Raw genomic sequence first — 18,900 nt, 5'->3', positions numbered from 1 at the left:
ATGGGTTTAATCTGAGACGTGACATACCCCTGATTGATGGTTTCCCCAGTCACTGCATGGATGGAGTATGGCTTGGTGGTGGTGGATTTCTGGAGTTGGAGTTTCTGACAGAGCTGTCCTGAGATGAAGTCTCCTGCCAACCCTGAGTCCACAATGGCTGTAGCAGAGACATGGAAACTCGTAGATTTAAGGATCACTGGTATCGTTAAGGGAGCTGATACAGAGACGGACGTACAAACAGAACTCACAAGCATTCTAGGAGGTCGTGAGGGGCATGAACGAAGAAAATGTCCTCCCATCCCACAATACAGACACAATTTTAACTCACGACGTCGAGAACGCTCTGCTTGAGACAGTCGATAGGTATCCACCTGCATCTTCTCTACTGCCACTTCGGAGGGACGTTTATCGGGGTACTGAGGTGGTACAACTGTGGGCTGTGCACACGGAGAGCTTGCTGTATGAATTTTTCGACCCCCAGGCTATCATCATAGATTGCGAGTTGAAGGCGAAGTGCAGGGTTCAAACCACGTCGGTAGATGGAGATGAGCGCCTCTCGTTCCACCCACTGGCGGAGGCTAGAGTGCGGAATTCTAGGGAATACTCAGAAACAGATTTCTTGCCTTGATGTAATTGTAGTAGTTTATCACTGATGGATGAATCATCTACTGGACGCCCGAAAACTTCTAAAAAATGGTTGACAAACTCTTGTACAGAGGAAGTAACAGCAGATTCCTGCAGCCACAATGTTTCAGCCCATCTTAATGCAGCCCCTGATAGTTGTTGAACAATAAAGGCAACTCTCGACCTTTCAGTGGGATATAACTGGGCTTGTTGTTCTAGAGCGAGCGAACACTGTAACAGGAACCCGTTGCAATCCTCCGCCCGGCCGGAGAATGGCGCTGGACGGGAAATTGGATTGGCGAAGCATACCAGAGAGGAAGCGGGGTTTGCGGAAGTGCTGGGCGTTGGCTGACTGGGATTCACATCGGCGGCTGTCGGTTGTGCAGGATTATCAACATTAGGGGCAAATTCCATAGCGCTGTTTCTTCCCTTTTTTGAGGTCAAGCCTTCTGTCAGGATAGAGACCAGGAGATCGGAGGTAAGTGATTCAAATGCTGTTTTATTAAAGTGTCACTCGTGCAAGGTGGGTATAAGGTGAGTTTTCAGGTGCAGGTTTGGTGAAGATCGCTGGATGTACGGAGAACAACAGGTAATCCAGATAACTTCAATCGTGGCATAATACTCAGTCTCAGTTCGTTAATCCATTCTTTCTTCTAGGACTGGTCGGAGCAACTTGGACAGATATCAAACATGGGCTTTCAGGAATCGGACGGGAGATCTGGAGATGGCAGAACAACAATGCAAAGGGTTAGTATTGAGTCAGGTAAGGAAGCGGAATACTCAGGTGTTCAGGTTTCACAGGGTTCACAGGATACGGGAGGAAACGGTCTGTTCCTGTTGGAGGCTTGACAACGACTGAAATCGCGGTGAGTGTTTTTATGAGCTGGTTGATGGAGTAATTAATGAGCCTGATTGATCCCTGACACCTCCTCTTCAAGTAGAGTATTATTATTATCGTTATTAGTATTATGCATATCTTATTTAATATAAATCAGCACAGAAACTTCAGCAGGCTTTGTTTTTAATACCATTTTAGTCATTGTCCAACATTGTAAGTGGCCCACAATTTGAAGAAACATATGCATCTGATTTTGTTTCTTTTACTTTTGAGTGATGGATTAACTACTACTATTATTATTATTATTATTATTATTATTATTATTATTATTATTATTTGTAGAGTACCAGATGATGCCCTACTATGCAGTGGAAATGTAAGCTATGCACTTACACATCTGAAAAGAGGGCACAACTTCTTAAGCACTAAGAATAAGCCATGAACATATTCTTGAATTGTTTCAGTACCATGTCTCCATTCCGAGTGTCCATGTCATTCAACGTATTAAAAGTACATTTATCAAAAATCTATTTGGGAATGTATGGGCTGTTGAGAAATCTATGGACAATTTGATTTGAGGGGAAAAATAAGTTCTTCAAGAAAGTGATCCGTGTTGCACAAAATTAAAAAAATGTCCCCTTAATGCTGGTCAAGAAGCATCAAATGGCAATTGCCGATCACATGGATGCCATTTCTTTTTTCAAGCCAAGAGTACAAAGGACAGAGTGTGTAGTTCACGTGTCACAGACTTTTCTGACAATGTTTAGGAATATCTGCAGCTGTGGAGTCCTAATTGTAGTACCACACTCGTTTCATCCAGTGTTTACATTGATGGCATTAAGTACTGCCCAGACATGGAGGTTTCAGTTGGATGTTGTTCAGGTTTGCCCAAGTTCATGCAGATTGAGAAAATCTTGGCAATCAACACTGACATAATGTTCCTCTGCAAACCACAGACTGCATGGTTGAGCATTTGCTCTCTTATGAGTTGTGCAGTGTGCATTCACTGCAAGTTGTTCAGCCTTCTCTAATAAATGACCCCTTCCCTTTGGCAGCTTATAATATCCTTCTTTGTTTTGTAATTTTTGTTTGCCATGTCGATGACTCTTCCCGTTACTGTGCATGACAGTGACATGTCTGTGAAATCTTGGAGAAGTGGCCAGCACTTTTCACAGAAAGCCAGGTTGTTTTCTTCCTCCAAATCCCAGAGTTACTTTCTATAAATTGTGTATTTGAATGTTAATAACCTCTCCATATTTTTGCTCAGGTCTTTGCAGAATTCAATCGCATATCTGGGGAAAATCTGAGATCTGAGTTCTATGCAGCGTTGGACACGCATTTGTATGTTTGACTGAAAATTTCAGAGAAAAGGAGGAAATCAGGGAAGAACACTTGATGAAATGATGCATCATGTTCACTCAAGGTATTTCTTTGTGATTGTCATCTTTAAATCATGATTTGGCTATGATTGTTACCCTCACATCTACCTGTATCTACTTTTTCGTAGTCATCTGATGTAACACATGTTTGCACTGCAGTGCTTCAGGGTCTTCCAATCCTCTTGGGGATGACCCAGAGTAATTTTTCAGGATGAGTTTCGTAAGTATTTTTATCGCCGTTTATACTTCTGATTTGTGACATTGGTGATTTTAATTAAATTGATGCAATAAAATATACTGTCAATTCAATTCAGTGTTCTTAAAGGGTTAGTTCACCCAAAAAAAATATTTCTAAATAATAAAAAAAGTATCCCAGAATTTACTCACCCGCAAGCCATCCTAGGTGTATATGACTTTCTTCTTTCAGCCATAAACAATCACTATCTCTTCCAAGCTTAAACATGGGATTGAATGGTACCTTCGATTTTGAAGCCCAAAAAAGCACATCCATCCATTAAAAAAATCATCCATACAGCTCTAGGAGGTTAATAAAGGCCTTCTAAAGCGAAGTGATGCATTTTTGTAAGAAAAATATCCATATTTCTAACTTTATGAACTGTAATAACTGGCTTCTGTCACGGCCGTTCACTGGCTTTCTCTATCCGCTGCGCTTTCACGTTTGTCACTTATCACCGGAGCTTATGCTACGCCTACGTCATAAGCCGGAACTCGACTCTCTTGTGTGCGTGTGGACGGTGTTACTGGATGCCATTGATAATGGTTTATAAAGTTATAATATGTATATGTTTCTTAAAAAAACGCATCACTTCAGAAGGTCTTGATTAACCCCCTGGAGTCGTATGGATTACTTCTATGATTGATGGATGCACTTTTTTGGGCTTCAAAATCTAAGGTTCCATTAACTCCCATTATAAAGCTTGGAAGAGTCAGGATATTTTTTTTATATAACTCTGTGTTTGGCTGAAAGAAGAAAGTCATATACACCTAGAATTGCTTGAATTGATGAATACATTTTTGGTGAACTAGCCCTTCAATAATTCAGATCAATGTAAAAGTACAATAAAGTATTCCATTGAACTTGTGATTTTCCAAGTCTTCTGAAGACATGCAATATGATACAGTAAACTAGAAAACAAAGTTTAAAGGAATAGTTCACCCAAAAATTTTAATTCACCCTTATGATGAGTGATTTCATCAATGTCTTCTGAAACAATATGTTCTGTTTTGTAACTCTGTAAATCTTGTCATCTCTCTCATGATTTAAAGCTTGATTACATTTCCTTGTGCTTGATGTTTGCACTGAGCACTGTACACCTGCTGTGGTTAACAAAAATTAATGAAGTTTAAAGTTTTGGTTAATGAACAGCCCCTGGTCACTAGAATATATCCAGCACTGAACAGAAATTCACACTTCCTATTTTTCATTCTCTTATAGGATTCAGATGTAGATGCACCCTTGTGAAAAAAAAATATGCTAAGTATACTTGAAGCCAGACTAATTTAAGTATGCTTCAATTGTGTTAAATTAGTTAACTTGAAGAGTGCTATTTTGAGACAACTAATTTTGTACTAAGTATATTTTTGTTGTATTTAAATTGTAGTAAAACAAAACTTTAAGTGTATTTAGTGTACTTTTGTGTACTAAATTGGAACAACTTTAAGTATACTTAGTATACTTTAAGTATATGCCAGTGTAGGGTAATTCCAAGCTTGATTAGTGATATTGAAGTATACTTTATTTGTGTTACAAGTACATTACAAATTAATTGCAAGTGTCTTCGAAACATACAAACAATATACCATAAGTGTATTATATTTGTGTTACAAGTACATTACAAATTAATTGCAAGTGTATTCGAAACATACAAACAATATACCATAAGTGTATTATATTTGAGTAAAAAGTATATGCTCCGTAACATCTTTGGCTTATTCCAAATACTACAAATTGCACACTTTGTCTTCAATATCAAACTGTTATTACTTAGCCATACTTTGTACAATACAGTTTAAACATTACATCGTCTTACACAAGACAGTATTTTAAATGTGTTACCTTCATACACTGTAAAATCGTACATGTTCAGTTTACTTAAACATTAAGGAAACCTATTGCCTTATTTCTGCAAAGAAAACTTACTTACTAAAATGAAGTTATATTAATGTTCCTATGCAAGTAATGTCAACTTGTTATTAAACTTAATAGTAAATTTGCAGTTAACTTAATTTTTTTTGTTAATTTTCTATAAATTAATTAGTAACCTTACAAATTATTTATTAGTAGATTACTCTATTAAGTCAATTAACTTAAATTTAATACAATATGTTCACTTTACATCTGAAATACCACTAATCTCAACATGAGTTTACTCTATCACTTAAAATACTACGTGCAATCAGTTTCCACATTATCTTTAAGTAAACTGAAAATAATTTTTCTAGTTCAAATAACACACTTAACAAGTTTGAAATTCTCAACTGTTTATTTGCGTAATAAACAGCTGAAACTCTAAGAACAACACAATAAAAAAAACAATCTGTTTGCAAGACTTCGACCTCTTACCGCACTCCGCTGCATGACAACATAATATCGGGACCATAAACAAGGTATAGAGCATTTGCAGAACAGGCACTGTGCAAACTCCAAAAAAGTATTTATTTAATAAAACATTTACAATTGGAAAAACCTGCATGTGTCTTTGGAAAGATTCTTAAACTGAACTGCAATTACAGCAAAATATGCCAGAAACAAGTTCAGCTTAAAATAATTTTTTTAAGGGTTTGGAGACCCTTAACTCTTTCCCCGCCAGCGTTTAAAAAAAAAAGTTGCCAGCCACCGCCAGGGTTTTTGCCGATTTTCGCTAAATTTTAATGGCCCGCAGAATATTTTCTTCCATGAATATATGAAGATGCTATATATCAAAATAAAGATCTGGGCCTCTGCTTTTAGGCCAAAAAAAAAACAATTTTATTTTATCTTCATTTGTACTTTTTTTATTGCGACTTGAACAGAGGTAGGTTTTGTCAAAAAACAACATTTCAGACAAAAAGCTGAGAAAAAGGCATGTTTATGTCTGATATTTTGAGCTTCTTATACTCCACTTCTTCATGTTTGAGACGATCGCAGTCTGTTACTTTGATCAAAGAGTTGCGTACTCTTTCAAAACATGCGCAGGGGTCTTCCTTACCGTATAACACCTAAAACACGGAAACCCGGAAAAATCAGTGTTTGGCGGGGAAGCATTTTTTCATAAAACACGGAAAATTCCGTGTTTGGCGGGGAAAGAGTTAAAAGACAGAAATGTCTTTTTTGTCCCAAAGACAGAAATACCAGCTGAATAAAATAAAATGTGTTCCTCATTGTCTTTGGATGGTCTAAATTTAGAGCATAGATCAAAGCAAAGTGGAGACATACAGAATGTGGCAAATTTGGGACATCATCCATGACAATTCTTCCCTCCATTGCATCCACGTTGAGGGCATGTGGACGTATGGCAGGCTTGCCCAGGGCTGCCAAACACACGCATTTGATTGGTTTCACACGCTCACACGCCACACCCCCGATTTCTCACGCTTAAGTGTCAACCCGGTCGGTCAAATGCCTGAAAGATGTGTTTATCTATGATCTACCTGTTGAGCCACTCGTGATCGACTAGTTATGCTTTCGGTGAGGGCGTTCAAGAGCGCCCCGCCCTGTCTGTGGAATTTGCGACATTTTCTCACATGCGATCGATCGCTACTTCACAAGCCATCCCAGGCGCATTTTCCCTCGCATTTCCCCCCGGCTGCAGGTAAGTATTTATTTTTATATTTATTTATATTTATTAAGTATATGCTTGAGTATTTATGCTCTTAAACTTTATAACGTTTGCTTATTCGTTTTATGTGAGTTCAGTTGTTATATTAAAGGCATTTTCGAGAGCTTTGTGAATTGTGACCCTGCACAAAACCAGACTAACGTTGCACGTGTATGAACTTGATTTACCAAAAATCGCCTTTAAAGTTGTTCATTTATGTTCGCGATTGTGCTGCATTCACTTACAAAAATAAATGTTTTATATATTTCCGTTTCATAAATTTACAAAATATCTTCATCACATGTATAACTTGATTTAACAAAAATTGCCTTTACATTTGTTCATTTATGTTGGCAATTGTGCTGCATTCACTTACAAAAATAAATTTTTCATATATTTACAGTAGGAAATTTACAAAATATCTTCGTGGAACATGATCTTTACTTAATATCCTAATGATTTTTGGCATAAAAGAAAAATCTATAATTTTTACCCATATGATGTATTGTTGGCTATTTCCACAAATACCCGTGCGGCTCATAACTGGTTTTGTGGTCCAGGCCAGGGTCACATTTTAGTAAGGGCTATATACATGCTGTAAATGATACATTAGTGTATGTATTAACGTCTTAAAATCCACGATCCCGGATCCGGGATTTAAAATTACGTCAGTAATAATGTACTTCCAATTTTAAATGTATGCAGAGGAGTTATAAGCACATATCTGGTACCATTTGAAAGCTTAGAATGTCTACTTTCTTGAGATATGCATCACTTTGGCATTTGTTTTACACTAAGTAACTTATTTACAATAAATTACATAGTTCCACCCATCAAAAGTCGTGTCATAATTATGTGCGTTTTTGAATACGCATATTTCTCATATCGCTCAAATATGACGCACATGTACAAACCATGTATCAAATGAAAGCTCTCATTGGAACTTCTTACTGGCAATAAGTCTTTTTATTGAGGTATAATCACATATCTAATACACTTTGAATGAATCATGAAGTATACAATCAACATTTGTAAACATACAAGTGAAATTATTGAATATTTGCCGTGCTACTCGCACTAGACAGCACAGTTAGCCACAAATGCTACATAATCCTTTACCTTAGGTTATTCTCTGCAAAATGAGCCGTTTTTCAGTGTTTTCTGTGGTTGTGTGCCCAAGTAATCCCTCGAGTGTAGAAACACCACAAAGTAATGTTATATGATATTCAACAATCCAGGAAAATATGTAAACATCCGATCCGTATAAAGCATATATTGCCGTAAAGCTTAGACCCTCCGCTTTCCGGCAATGTCTCTCAAGATCAAATAGACCAATCAGGGGCTGTGATATTGCATCCAGACTGTGAAGTGATCACTAGGTAGGTTACGTCGCAAAAACACACAGACGCGTCTCACCAGACACCAGAGCGCATATTTACCACTTTCAACAGTGTTTTATGTAATGACAAAAGGTTTTCTGTAAAATTACACTGGGATTTTGCATTTATAGCACTGTATATGGGTATGGGGAGACTTTAGATTTGGGTAGGCGGAAAGTACACCAAAAAAATTTTATATTCCTCCCTTCAAATAAATTGAAATAGATATTAAACAAAACATGATACAGACAAAATTCCTTTTTCAGGTATTTGCTGACATCTAGTGGAAACAGCCAAAACTGTCTGCTTGCTGCTAGGGTTTACAGGGCTTGAGTTATATACTTTCAAAAATGAATTTATATAAAAAAAATCAAAAAGCGCCTCTTTTTTTAGGAGGGTTATTACTGTTCAGACAACATATATTTAATTTTTTTTTTATTTTTAGCAGTGTTTTATGCAACTTCAAAGGGTTTCCTGTAAAATGACACCAAAACTGTGTATTTAGGCCAAAGTATGTGGGAATGGGAAGCTTTTTAATTTGGGTAGGCCAAATCCAGGCGGAAATCCCCCAAAATGGCAAGGATCTTTTTAAACATGATCATTTAAATTCCTGAAGGTTTCAAGTATGCCCCGCAATAAGGCAATGCCAGGAGAAAAGAGGAGTAAAGACATTTTGTTTTTTTTACTGAAAGATCAGCCACAGCAAAAAAGAGCCACACAACAGACAGAAGAGCAGCAGACAGGACAGCCCGAACGACAGACAGAACAGCGACAGACAGAACAGCGACAGATAGATTTGCTTGTTGCCGATTCTGATTTAGAACAAAGACAGACAGAACGACAGGCAGAAAACCACCAACAGCAGCAGCCCGAGCAGAAGTCGAAGATTAGAGCCTTGTGTGGAGCTGCAATATATAGATGCACATTCAAGAATGAGTGGACCACAAAATGGCCATTCATTACTAAAGGTAGCCTCAGCAAACATTACTGGTGTTCTGTATGTCGTGTGGAAAACACATGTTGCCACCAGGGTGATTCAGATATTTTGCGACATGTTAAGACCAAGGGCCACCAGGAAAAATAACGGGCCATTGAATCCACCACTAAAATTGACAGATTTTCAATGTCCGCTCCCTCAGTTGGTTGGATGTCAGACCAAGAGGCTAAGGTATGCTATGTGTCATGGATGGTCCTGTCAAGGTTCAAGAGTTTTGTGTAATATACTGTTCTGCATGGTTTATAGTTTTGACTAATTACCATCTTGTTTAGGTTTTGTATTTCTGTGTTCTATTTCACAGTCAGGTTTTCTTAGTTTTATCTCCATCTCAATTGCCCATTGTGTTCACCTGTGCCCTGTTGGCTCTGGTGTCTATTTAAACTCAATTTTTTTCTTACAGACAAGAAGGGCTGAGGTTAAAATGACAGCAACATTAGTTCAGCACAATGTGCCACTTGCGTTGACTGACCACCTGGGCCCTCTTCTGAAGGAGTGTTTCAAGGATTCCAAAACAGCCCAGGAGTACAAGTGTGCCAGAACCAAGAGTTCATGTATAGTTAACGAAGCACTGGCACCACATTTCATGAGTGAGTTGGTGGTATAAATGAGGGAAGGGCCATACACCCTCATTACAGATGGATCCAATGACACAGGTATTTCCCAAACTATTGGACATGATGATGTTTTTCTCCTTCTCCATAATAATCAGGCATGATATAGTTTTTTAAACTTGTATATAAGAAGATGGAAGGCTTTATATGCTTACATGCTGTCATTGCAGGAGTAGAGAAGATGAACCCCCTGACTGTCCGGATGTTTATGAAAGATAAGGTTGTCCACCGCTTCCTGGGGATGTGTACTACTAGCGGAACAAGGTGTGGGACAGCAGACATCATCTTCAGCAAGATAAATGCCACCTTAGCAGAAAAGGCTATCCCATGGCAAAACTGTGTTGGTCTGTCTGTGGACAATGCTGCTGTGAACATAGGTTCAAAGAATTCCATCGCCTCCAGAATCCTGAAAGAACACTCCAGTATTTACGTTCATGGTTGCCCATGTCATATAGTCCACAACACCGCTAAAAGAGCTGGGATGGGATTTTTGGATGTGAGTATAGGCCTAATTGTACTTTACATACAACTTTATTTTTGTCAACTGATTACATGCATTAACTGAATGTTTACGGTCTGATTCATATATTGCAGGTGTCCAAATTTGATCTGGAGGACTTGGTAGTTGATGTTGGCTACTGGTTCAAGGGTAGCACAGACAGAAAGGGGTACTTGACAGGTATGCACTTTTGACAGTACCAATTATAATATTGAAATGTTTTTGAATACATATGATTTATAATGAAATGTCTGTGACAGAATTTTATGAGCTCCATGAGGCGGAGTATGTGGAGATCCTCATGCATGTCTCCGTTCGTTGGTTAAGTCTGGAATGCTGTCTGACCCGGATCTGAGGCTATATGAACCTCTGGCCAGCTACTTCAAATCTGCTAGTATGATCCCTCATACTATTTTCATTATGCAGCTACTACAAGTATCACAGAATTGTTAACTGTACACTTGTGATATTGACAACCTTGTTTTTTTTATTTTTTATTATTCAAGATGATAGTCAGGCGAGGTTCAGGAGACTTCAGAAGGCGTTCTCTGACCCCATGACGGAGGTGTACTTACTTTTCTTCCAGGCCACCCTACCAGTATTCACCTCATTCAACCTTCTGCTCCAGAGAGAACAGTCCTCAATATTTTTGTTACACGATGAGGTACAATGGGAGGGTGGGATATGCTTCTGCTGTTGTGTTTTTTGTTTTTGTTTTTTTGCTGCTTCTGGGAGCTTATGCAAATTTCACCCACTGTTTTATACCTGTAAATGTCTGTGTTGTAGATGATGAACTTCATTCGCAAGCTGTGCGCCAAGTTCATGGTGCCTACAGCGTTGCAGGAAGACAAACAATTCTTGCTTTTTAAAGAAAAGGCAAACCATTTGCCAGGTCAGTGTTTGATCATTAACTATCATTATTTTTAATTCTTCTAATTTTACAAGTGATGAGATCAGACTACAGGGGAACCCCATGTCATGCTTTGCCTTGTACCTAGCCTTAGCCTGGTAAAGTTGTCCTAGTTTTTTGGGCTAACCAGAAGCTCAGTGTTAAAGGATCCATCCATTGATCCACATCTTCCATTAACACTGACCTTCTGGTTAGCCCAAAACATTGGACTTCATGCCTAGTGTCATGCTGTTGTATGATCAGCATGACACAGCATTTCTGTTAACATGATTTGTTGTATCTGTGACAGGAAGAAAGCTGAATATTGGATTCACCACCAGGGTGAAGCTCAACAAGCTACTGGATGATGGAGACATCACGCCAGAGCAGATGGAGCAATTCCATGAAGCTGCCTTGGCATTTCTGACCTATGCTGTGGACTATGCTCTAAAAAAGCTGCCCCTACAAGAGCCACTGCTCAAGCACGCAAAGTTTGTTGATTTTCGGCAGAGGTTGGAATGCGGTGTAGAAGATGCCCTTTACTTTGTTAAGAGGTTAGGTTATTTTTTCAGCAATTTATGCTTGTTATCTGACATTAAATACCCTGAATTTAATACAAAGGCATTAACACCAGAATTTTGACTCTAAGCACATGAGCCATTCCTAAGTGGCTTCTTTTTTTTTAAAAGATCTTATTTGCTCCTTTTGGTTGATGACTATATATATATATATATATATATATATATATATATATATACGCTTTCTTAAATTAGGTTTCCCAACCTGCTCCCCTTCCATGGGCCTCAGGAGTATAACCAACTCAGTGACGAGTTCCTGGAATACCAGACTATACCAATACCACACCTGCAGGTCCCAGAGGAAATTGAGATGGAGAGCTTCTGGGCTGAAATGGCTAGCCTAAAACATAAGGTAAGAATTATTCTTTACCAAAAACACAGTGGAAATAGTTTTTTTTTGTAAAAGTATGCTGTAGGTTGATGTTAATCAATTTGTTCTATTTAGATAAAATCATGCCTCTATAGTGCTTTAAAATTATGTGTGTGTATCTATAGGATATACTGTATATACAAAGGATCATATAGATGCATGCATTTTGTCTTAATAGACAGAATTAATTATGCATCAACCTATACTTATCTATCAACGGCTAAGAAGAAATAAAACAAAATAAAAACAATACTACTTGAGAGCTTATTTCCACTGTGTTCTTGGCTCATTCTTCACAGGTGACAGGTGTAGGCCTGTTCCCGAGGCTTGCCACCATAGCAAAGATTGTCCTGGTGCTACCCTATTCAAATGCTGATGCGGAGAGAGTGTTTTCTGTGGTGGGACTCAACAAGAAAAAGACCAGGAACAGCCTTGCCCTGGATGGCACCCTGTCATCAATAATGACAATAAAAATGGCTGGCCTGGAGCCCTGCTTCAAGTGGAAGCCCCCCCCAGCAATCATCAAGGCCTCTAAGAAGGCCACAGTTCAGTACAACAAGGCACACAGATCTTAAATACAATGTTCACACAGTGGTTAAACTTATTGTATTTAAGTTGTTATTAGCTGCATGTAGTTTGTGAATGTTAAAATAACATGACCTTTATTCCAAAGTAAACATGCACAAAAGGAGCCATGCTGTGTCTTTTGTTTTGCTGGTGGTATTTTTCTGCTGGACCTTGTGGTGGGGAAAGGCCTTGATTGAAGAATGAATTTCCCTCACTGCCTAATCTAATGAGGTTTGGTCTTTGGCCACCAGTCCCCCTGGTGTCCATAAATGGTTATTTCTATTTATTTAGTTTTGAAGGATTAGAATTTATGTAAATCAGTGGTTCTCATTCTTTAGAATTTCAGTGGTCCTAGTAGATCCCTTTGGTAGACCAATGTTAATTTAAGTTTGGGACCCTGGTTCCTACACTTAGAACCTGTGTGTGTGTGTGTGTGTGTGTGTTTGTGTGTTTTTTTTATTATAATTTATTTTATTTTTTGCTGTACGGTAATGATGCTGAATGAGCCAAACAAATTGCTTTGTACGCGGCAAAATTTTGGTTGGCCCCACCAAATCTCACTCCAAGGTTTTTTGAAAAGTTGGCAGTCCTGGGCTTGCCTTCAGGTAAAACTGAGCAGTCCAACATCTAATTCGCTGAAGCCTGCATCTACATCTGAATCCTATAAGAGAATGAAAAATAGGAAGTGTGAATTTCTGTTCAGTGCTGGATATATTCTAGTGACCAGGGGCTGTTCATTAACCAAAACTTTAAACTTCATTAATTTTTGTTAACCACAGCAGGTGTACAGTGCTCAATGCAAACATCAAGCACAAGGAAATGTAATCAAGCTTTAAATCATGAGAGAGATGACAAGATTTACAGAGTTACAAAACAGAACATATTGTTTCAGAAGACATTGATGAAATCACTCATCATAAGGGTGATTTAAAATTTTTGGGTGAACTATTCCTTTAAACTTTATTTTCTAGTTTACTGTATCATATGGCATGTCTTCAGAAGACTTGGAAAATCACAAGTTCAATGGAATACTTTATTGTACTTTTACATTGATCTTACTTATTGAAGGGCTAGTTCACCAAAAATGTATTCACCAATTCAAGCAATTCTAGGTGTATATGACTTTCTTCTTTCAGCCAAACACAGAGTTATATAAAAAAAAATATCCTGACTCTTCCAAGCTTTATAATGGGAGTGAATGGAACCTTAGATTTTGAAGCCCCAAAAAGTGCATCCATCCATCATAGAAGTAATCCATACGACTCCAGGGGGTTAATCAAGACCTTCTGAAGTGATGCGTTTTTTTAAGAAACATATCCATATTATAACTTTATAAACTATTATCAATGGCATCCGGTAACACCGTCCACACGCACACAAGAGAGTCGAGTTCCGGCGTATGACGTAGGCGTAGCATAAGCTCCGGTGATAAGTGAAAAACGTGAAAGTGCAGCGGATAGAGAAAGCCAGTGAACGGCCGTGACCAGAAGCCAGTTATTACAGTTCATAAAGTTAGAAATATGGATATTTGTCTTACAAAAATGCATCACTTCGCTTTAGAAGGCCTTTATTAACCCCCTAGAGCTGTATGGATGATTTTTTTTAATGGATGGATGCGCTTTTTTGGGCTTCAAAATCGAAGGTACCATTCAATCCTATTTTTAAGCTTGGAAGAGATAGTGATTGTGTATGGCTGAAAGACCATATACACCTAGGATGGCTTGAGGGTGAGTAAATTATGGGATAATTTTTAAAAAATAATAACATTTTGGGTGAACTAACCCTTTAAGAACACAGAATTGAATTTACAGTATATTTTATTGCATCAATTTAATTTAAAATCACCAATGTCACAAATCAGAAATATAAACGGCGATAAAAATACTTACGAAACTCATCCTGAAAAATTACTCTGGGTCATCCCCAAGAGGATTGGAAGACCCTGAAGCATTGCAGTGCAAACATATGTTACATCAGATGACTACGAAAAAGTAGATACAGGTAGACGTGAGGGTAACAATCATAGCCAAATCATGATTTAAAGATGACAGTCACAAAGAAATACCTTGAGTCAACATGATGCATAATTTCATCAAGTGTTCTTCCCTGATTTCCTCCTTTTCTCTGAAATTTTCAGTCAAACATACAGAATGCATGTTCAACGCTGCATAGAACTCGGATCTCAGATTTTCCCCAGAAATGCGATTGAATTCTGCAAAGACCTGAGCAAAAATATGGAGAGGTTATTAACATTCAAATACACAATTCATAGGAAGAAACTCTGGAATTTGGAGGAGGAAAACAACCTGGCTTTCTGTGAAAAGTGCTGGCCACTTCTCCAAGATTTCACAGACATGTCACTGTCATGCACAGTAACGGGAAGAGTCATCGACATGGCAAACAAAAATTACAAAACTAAGAAAAAAGGATATTATAAGCTGCCAAAGGGAAGGGGTCATTTATTAGAGAAGGCTTAACAACTTGCAGTGACTGCACAACTCATAAGAGAGCAAATGCTCAACCATGCAGTCTGTGGTTTGCAGAGGAACATTATGTCAGTGTTGATTGCCAAGATTTTCTCAATCTGCATGAACTTGGGCAAACCTGAACAACATCCAACTGAAACCCCCATGTCTGGGCAGTACTTAATGCCATCAATGTATACACTGGATAAAACAAGTGTGGTACTACAATTAGGACTCCACAGCTGCAGATATTCCTGAACATTGTCAGAAAAGTCTGTGACAAGTGAGCTACACACTCTGTCCTTTGTACTCTTGGCTTGAAAAAAGAAATGCCATCCATGTGATCGGCAATTGCCATTTGATGCTTCTTGGCCAGCATTAAGGGGACATTTTTTAAATTTTGTGCAACACGGATCACTTTCTTGAAGAATTTATTTTTCCCCTCAAATCAAATTGTCCATAGATTTCTCAACAGCCCATACAATCCTCAAGTTTTGGTTGGAAATGGATTTTTGATAAATGTACTTTTAATACGTTGAATGACTTGGACACTCGGAATGGAGACATTGTATTGAAACAATTCAAGAATATGTTCATGGCTTATGCACTAGTGCTTAAGAAGTTCTGCCCTCTTTTCAGATGTGTAAATGCAGAACTTACATTTCCACTGCATAGCAGGTCATCATCTGATACTCTACAAATAATAATAATAATAATAATAGTTAATCCATCACTCAAAAGTAAAAGAAACAAAATCAGATGCATATGTTTCTTCAAATTGTGGGCCACTTACAATGTTGGACAATGACTAAAATGGAAACAGGTATTAAAAACAAAGCCTGCTGAAATTTCTGTGCTGATTTAAATTAAATAAGATATGCATAATACTAATAATGATAATAATACTCTACTTGAAGAGGTGGTGGCGATGGGGTCTGCTAAAGACTCGCTGGATTTTGTGACATGTTTTTGGTGAGATGTACTGTAGTATTATTTAGGCCTTGCTCATGTTTATCAGATGCGCTGGTAATCTTGAATGGGGATTTTACTCACAGCTCTCTCTCCACCACTCTGCCGTCTCTTAAACAAATGGTGACGTGCCCGACGAGGGCTGACAAAACTATAGATTTGTTTTATACGAACGTTAAGGATGGCTACGTGGCTAAAGTGCTTCCTCCGCTGGGTAAATCGGACCACAACCTGATAACGTTGATGTCTAAATATACTCCGGTGATACGGAAGCAGCCGATAACGACAAAGACTGTGCACATTTGGTCGGAGGATGCCTGTGAAACATTAAGGGGGTGCTTTGATTGCACAGATTGGACTGTGTTTTTTGATGGAGACAGTGATCTGGACAGTATCTCCGATAAAGTGACTTGTTATATTAATTACTGTGTTGAGTCTATAATCCCTTGTAAATTAATTAAAATATTCCCAAATAACAAACCATGGGTCACCAGAGAAGTTAAGGCTGCTATAAATAAGAAGAAAGCTGCTTTTTACAGTGGCGATAAAGAAAGAATTAAAAATGCTCAAAGAGAATTGAAGGTCATTATCAGACAAGGGAAATTAAAGTATAAGGAAAAGGTTGAAGGAAACATGTCCTCTAGCAACACAAGAGGGTTATGGAATGGTATGAAGTCTATCACTGGATATGGGACCAGTAAGCTCAGTCTATGTAACCTGGGTTTACAGGCCAACGATGCCAATACCTTTTTTGCGAGGTTTGATGAATTAGATTTTCTTCACTTCATGAGAGTGTTCTCTCTAATCTTAGGCAGAGCAGCTCTGAGGACTGTAGTCCAGCCATTATTCTTAATACTGAAGAGGTTCGTCAGCAGTTAAGGCATATTAAATCAAATAAGGCGGCAGGCCCTGATGGTGTTCTTCCACGTACCCTAAAAGTGTGTGCTGACCAGCTGTGCTACGTCCTTCATTTATTGTTTTCTTTGTCCCTGTCCACTGCCAAAATTCCGGCTATGTGGAAAACATCATGTCTTGTCCCTATCCCCAAAAAAGCTAAGGTGTCTAATAATCTTTCTGAATTGAGGCCTATAGCTTTGACTTCGCAGATCATGAAGTGTTTGAGAGGGTAGTATTGGAACATCTGACTAGGCACGTGTCTGCTTTTCAGGATCCTTTGCAGTTTGCTTATAGGAAGGGTGTAGGGGTAGATGATGCACTACTATTTATGGTTCACAATATTTATAGTCACCTTGAAACTACTGCCAGTTCCGTTAGGATCTTGTTTTTGATTTTTCGAGTGCTTTTAATACTATACAGCCACATATTTTAGCTAATAAATTAATTGATTTTAAATTGCATAATACAACCATTGCTTGGATTTTAGAATACCTTTTAGCACGACCACAGTTTGTTAGGATTGGTAACAAACATTCTGATACCATTTTAACCAATACCGGTGCACCTCAGGGTACAGTTTTATCTCCCTTTTTATTTTCATTATATACTGCTGACTATAGGTATAGTCAGCTATCTGGTTGGGCCCAAAAATTTTCTGATGATACTGTATTAGTGGGTCTACTAAATCAGGGGGATGATCTTGTTTATAGAAGGGAGATTCAGTCTTTTTGCAGTTGGTGTGAGTCTAATTTTTTGAAACTGAACATAGGGAAGACTAAAGAACTTGTGATTGATTTTAGAAAGAAAAAAGAAAAGGTCCTCCCAGTTACAATTAATGGTCAGGTGATCGAAATTGTTCAGTCATATAAATTTTTAGGTGTTCATCTGGTTGAAAAATTAAATTGGAAAGAGAACACTAATGTTCTAATAAAGAAGGCTCAGACGAGACTGTTCTTTTTGAGAAAACTTAGATCATTCGATATCAGCACAAAGCTCTTAAATGTTTTTTATCAAGGGATTTTAGCTAGTGTTCTTTTTTATGCTGTACTTTGTTGGGGGGGTAGTATATCTGTTGAAGATAAGAATAGGATAAATAAGCTGATTAAGAGAGCTGGTTCAGTAATTGGTCTTAACCCAGATGTATTGGAGGTTATTGTGGAGAAGAGAACAAGTTCAAAACTAAAACTTGTCCTGTTCTTTGAAGGCCATCCACACACATCCACTTGTTTAAAGGACTCAGAAGCTCTTTCAGTGAGCGATTGATAATGCCCCGGTGCTCTAGTGAGCGCATGAGAAGATCTTTTGTTCCTTCAGCGGTTAGATTTTTTAATGAACATCGTTAATTTGAACTGTGAAATTGAATTCTATTCACATTGTGTTTCCTAATCAGGGCCTATTATTATTAGTCTGTTAATCCAGAATTGTCTATTTGTTAGTTGTGTATTGTGTTTGTTTGATGGCTGTATGGTTGGTGGCAAACTAGTTTCCCTATCGGGATTAATAAAGTTTTTCATTCATTCATTCATTCATTCATTCATTCATTCATTCAGTTCATTTAAACTCAATTGAAAAGTACCTCAGAATAACGCGTAGTGAATAACTTGTTTGTGCAAGTTCTTAACATGAGATAATACGTCACACAAAACAGCATGAAAACAACAAAGTACAAAAAGCTCTATCAATTATTAAGAGTATTAAACAAATAAATCAGAAATTGAGGTTTAAATCAAAATATATTACCTTGCATTTACCGAAGAAGAACGTTGAATCCTCAGTCCATGTGCTTCTGCGCTGTGTGTGGGAGGGGAAATGCCGTCAGGTGCGCGCACTGGACGGCCAGTCTTGAACATTTGGAGTAGTCAGTTAGTTAGTTATGGGATTGTTGTGGAAAATTTATATTTTACTTTCTTTAAGACATTATGTGGATTTTCTTTTGATTCAATCATGTGTTTTTCCTCTAGTATTTTCTTTTTCACCTGGCAGGAACGGAGACACACACACACAGTAAAACAGATGGTCA

At 38.0% G+C, this 18,900-nt stretch overlaps 1 protein-coding gene across 1 annotated transcript; it reads left to right on the top strand.

Annotated features, from left to right (window-relative positions):
- The first annotated feature begins 9,540 nt into the window (after positions 1 to 9,540).
- LOC127647011 (uncharacterized) lies at positions 9,541 to 12,606 on the top strand. Its single transcript, XM_052131052.1, has 9 exons — positions 9,541 to 9,688; positions 9,817 to 10,142; positions 10,241 to 10,325; positions 10,406 to 10,539; positions 10,652 to 10,809; positions 10,932 to 11,037; positions 11,345 to 11,588; positions 11,808 to 11,964; positions 12,282 to 12,606. The coding sequence occupies exons 4-9, from the start codon at positions 10,479 to 10,481 to the stop codon at positions 12,555 to 12,557; spliced, it is 1,002 nt and encodes a 333-aa protein (XP_051987012.1). The 5' UTR covers positions 9,541 to 9,688; positions 9,817 to 10,142; positions 10,241 to 10,325; positions 10,406 to 10,478; the 3' UTR covers positions 12,558 to 12,606.
- The last annotated feature ends 6,294 nt before the right edge of the window (positions 12,607 to 18,900 follow it).

Source organism: Xyrauchen texanus, chromosome 7 (genome assembly GCF_025860055.1).
Source record: "Xyrauchen texanus isolate HMW12.3.18 chromosome 7, RBS_HiC_50CHRs, whole genome shotgun sequence".
NCBI lineage: Eukaryota > Metazoa > Chordata > Actinopteri > Cypriniformes > Catostomidae > Xyrauchen > Xyrauchen texanus.
Note: the sequence above shows the minus strand (reverse complement) of the source record. Positions and strands in the feature narration are given on the sequence as shown.

Coding starts and splice junctions, on each gene's coding strand:
- LOC127647011 (XM_052131052.1), top strand. CDS start 10,479: ATGCTGTCTGACCCGGATCTGAGGCTATATGAACCTCTGGCCAGCTAC. Junction 11,589..11,807: donor GCCCTTTACTTTGTTAAGAG/GTTAGGTTATTT, acceptor TTCTTAAATTAG/GTTTCCCAACCTGCTCCCCT. Junction 11,965..12,281: donor TGGCTAGCCTAAAACATAAG/GTAAGAATTATT, acceptor CATTCTTCACAG/GTGACAGGTGTAGGCCTGTT.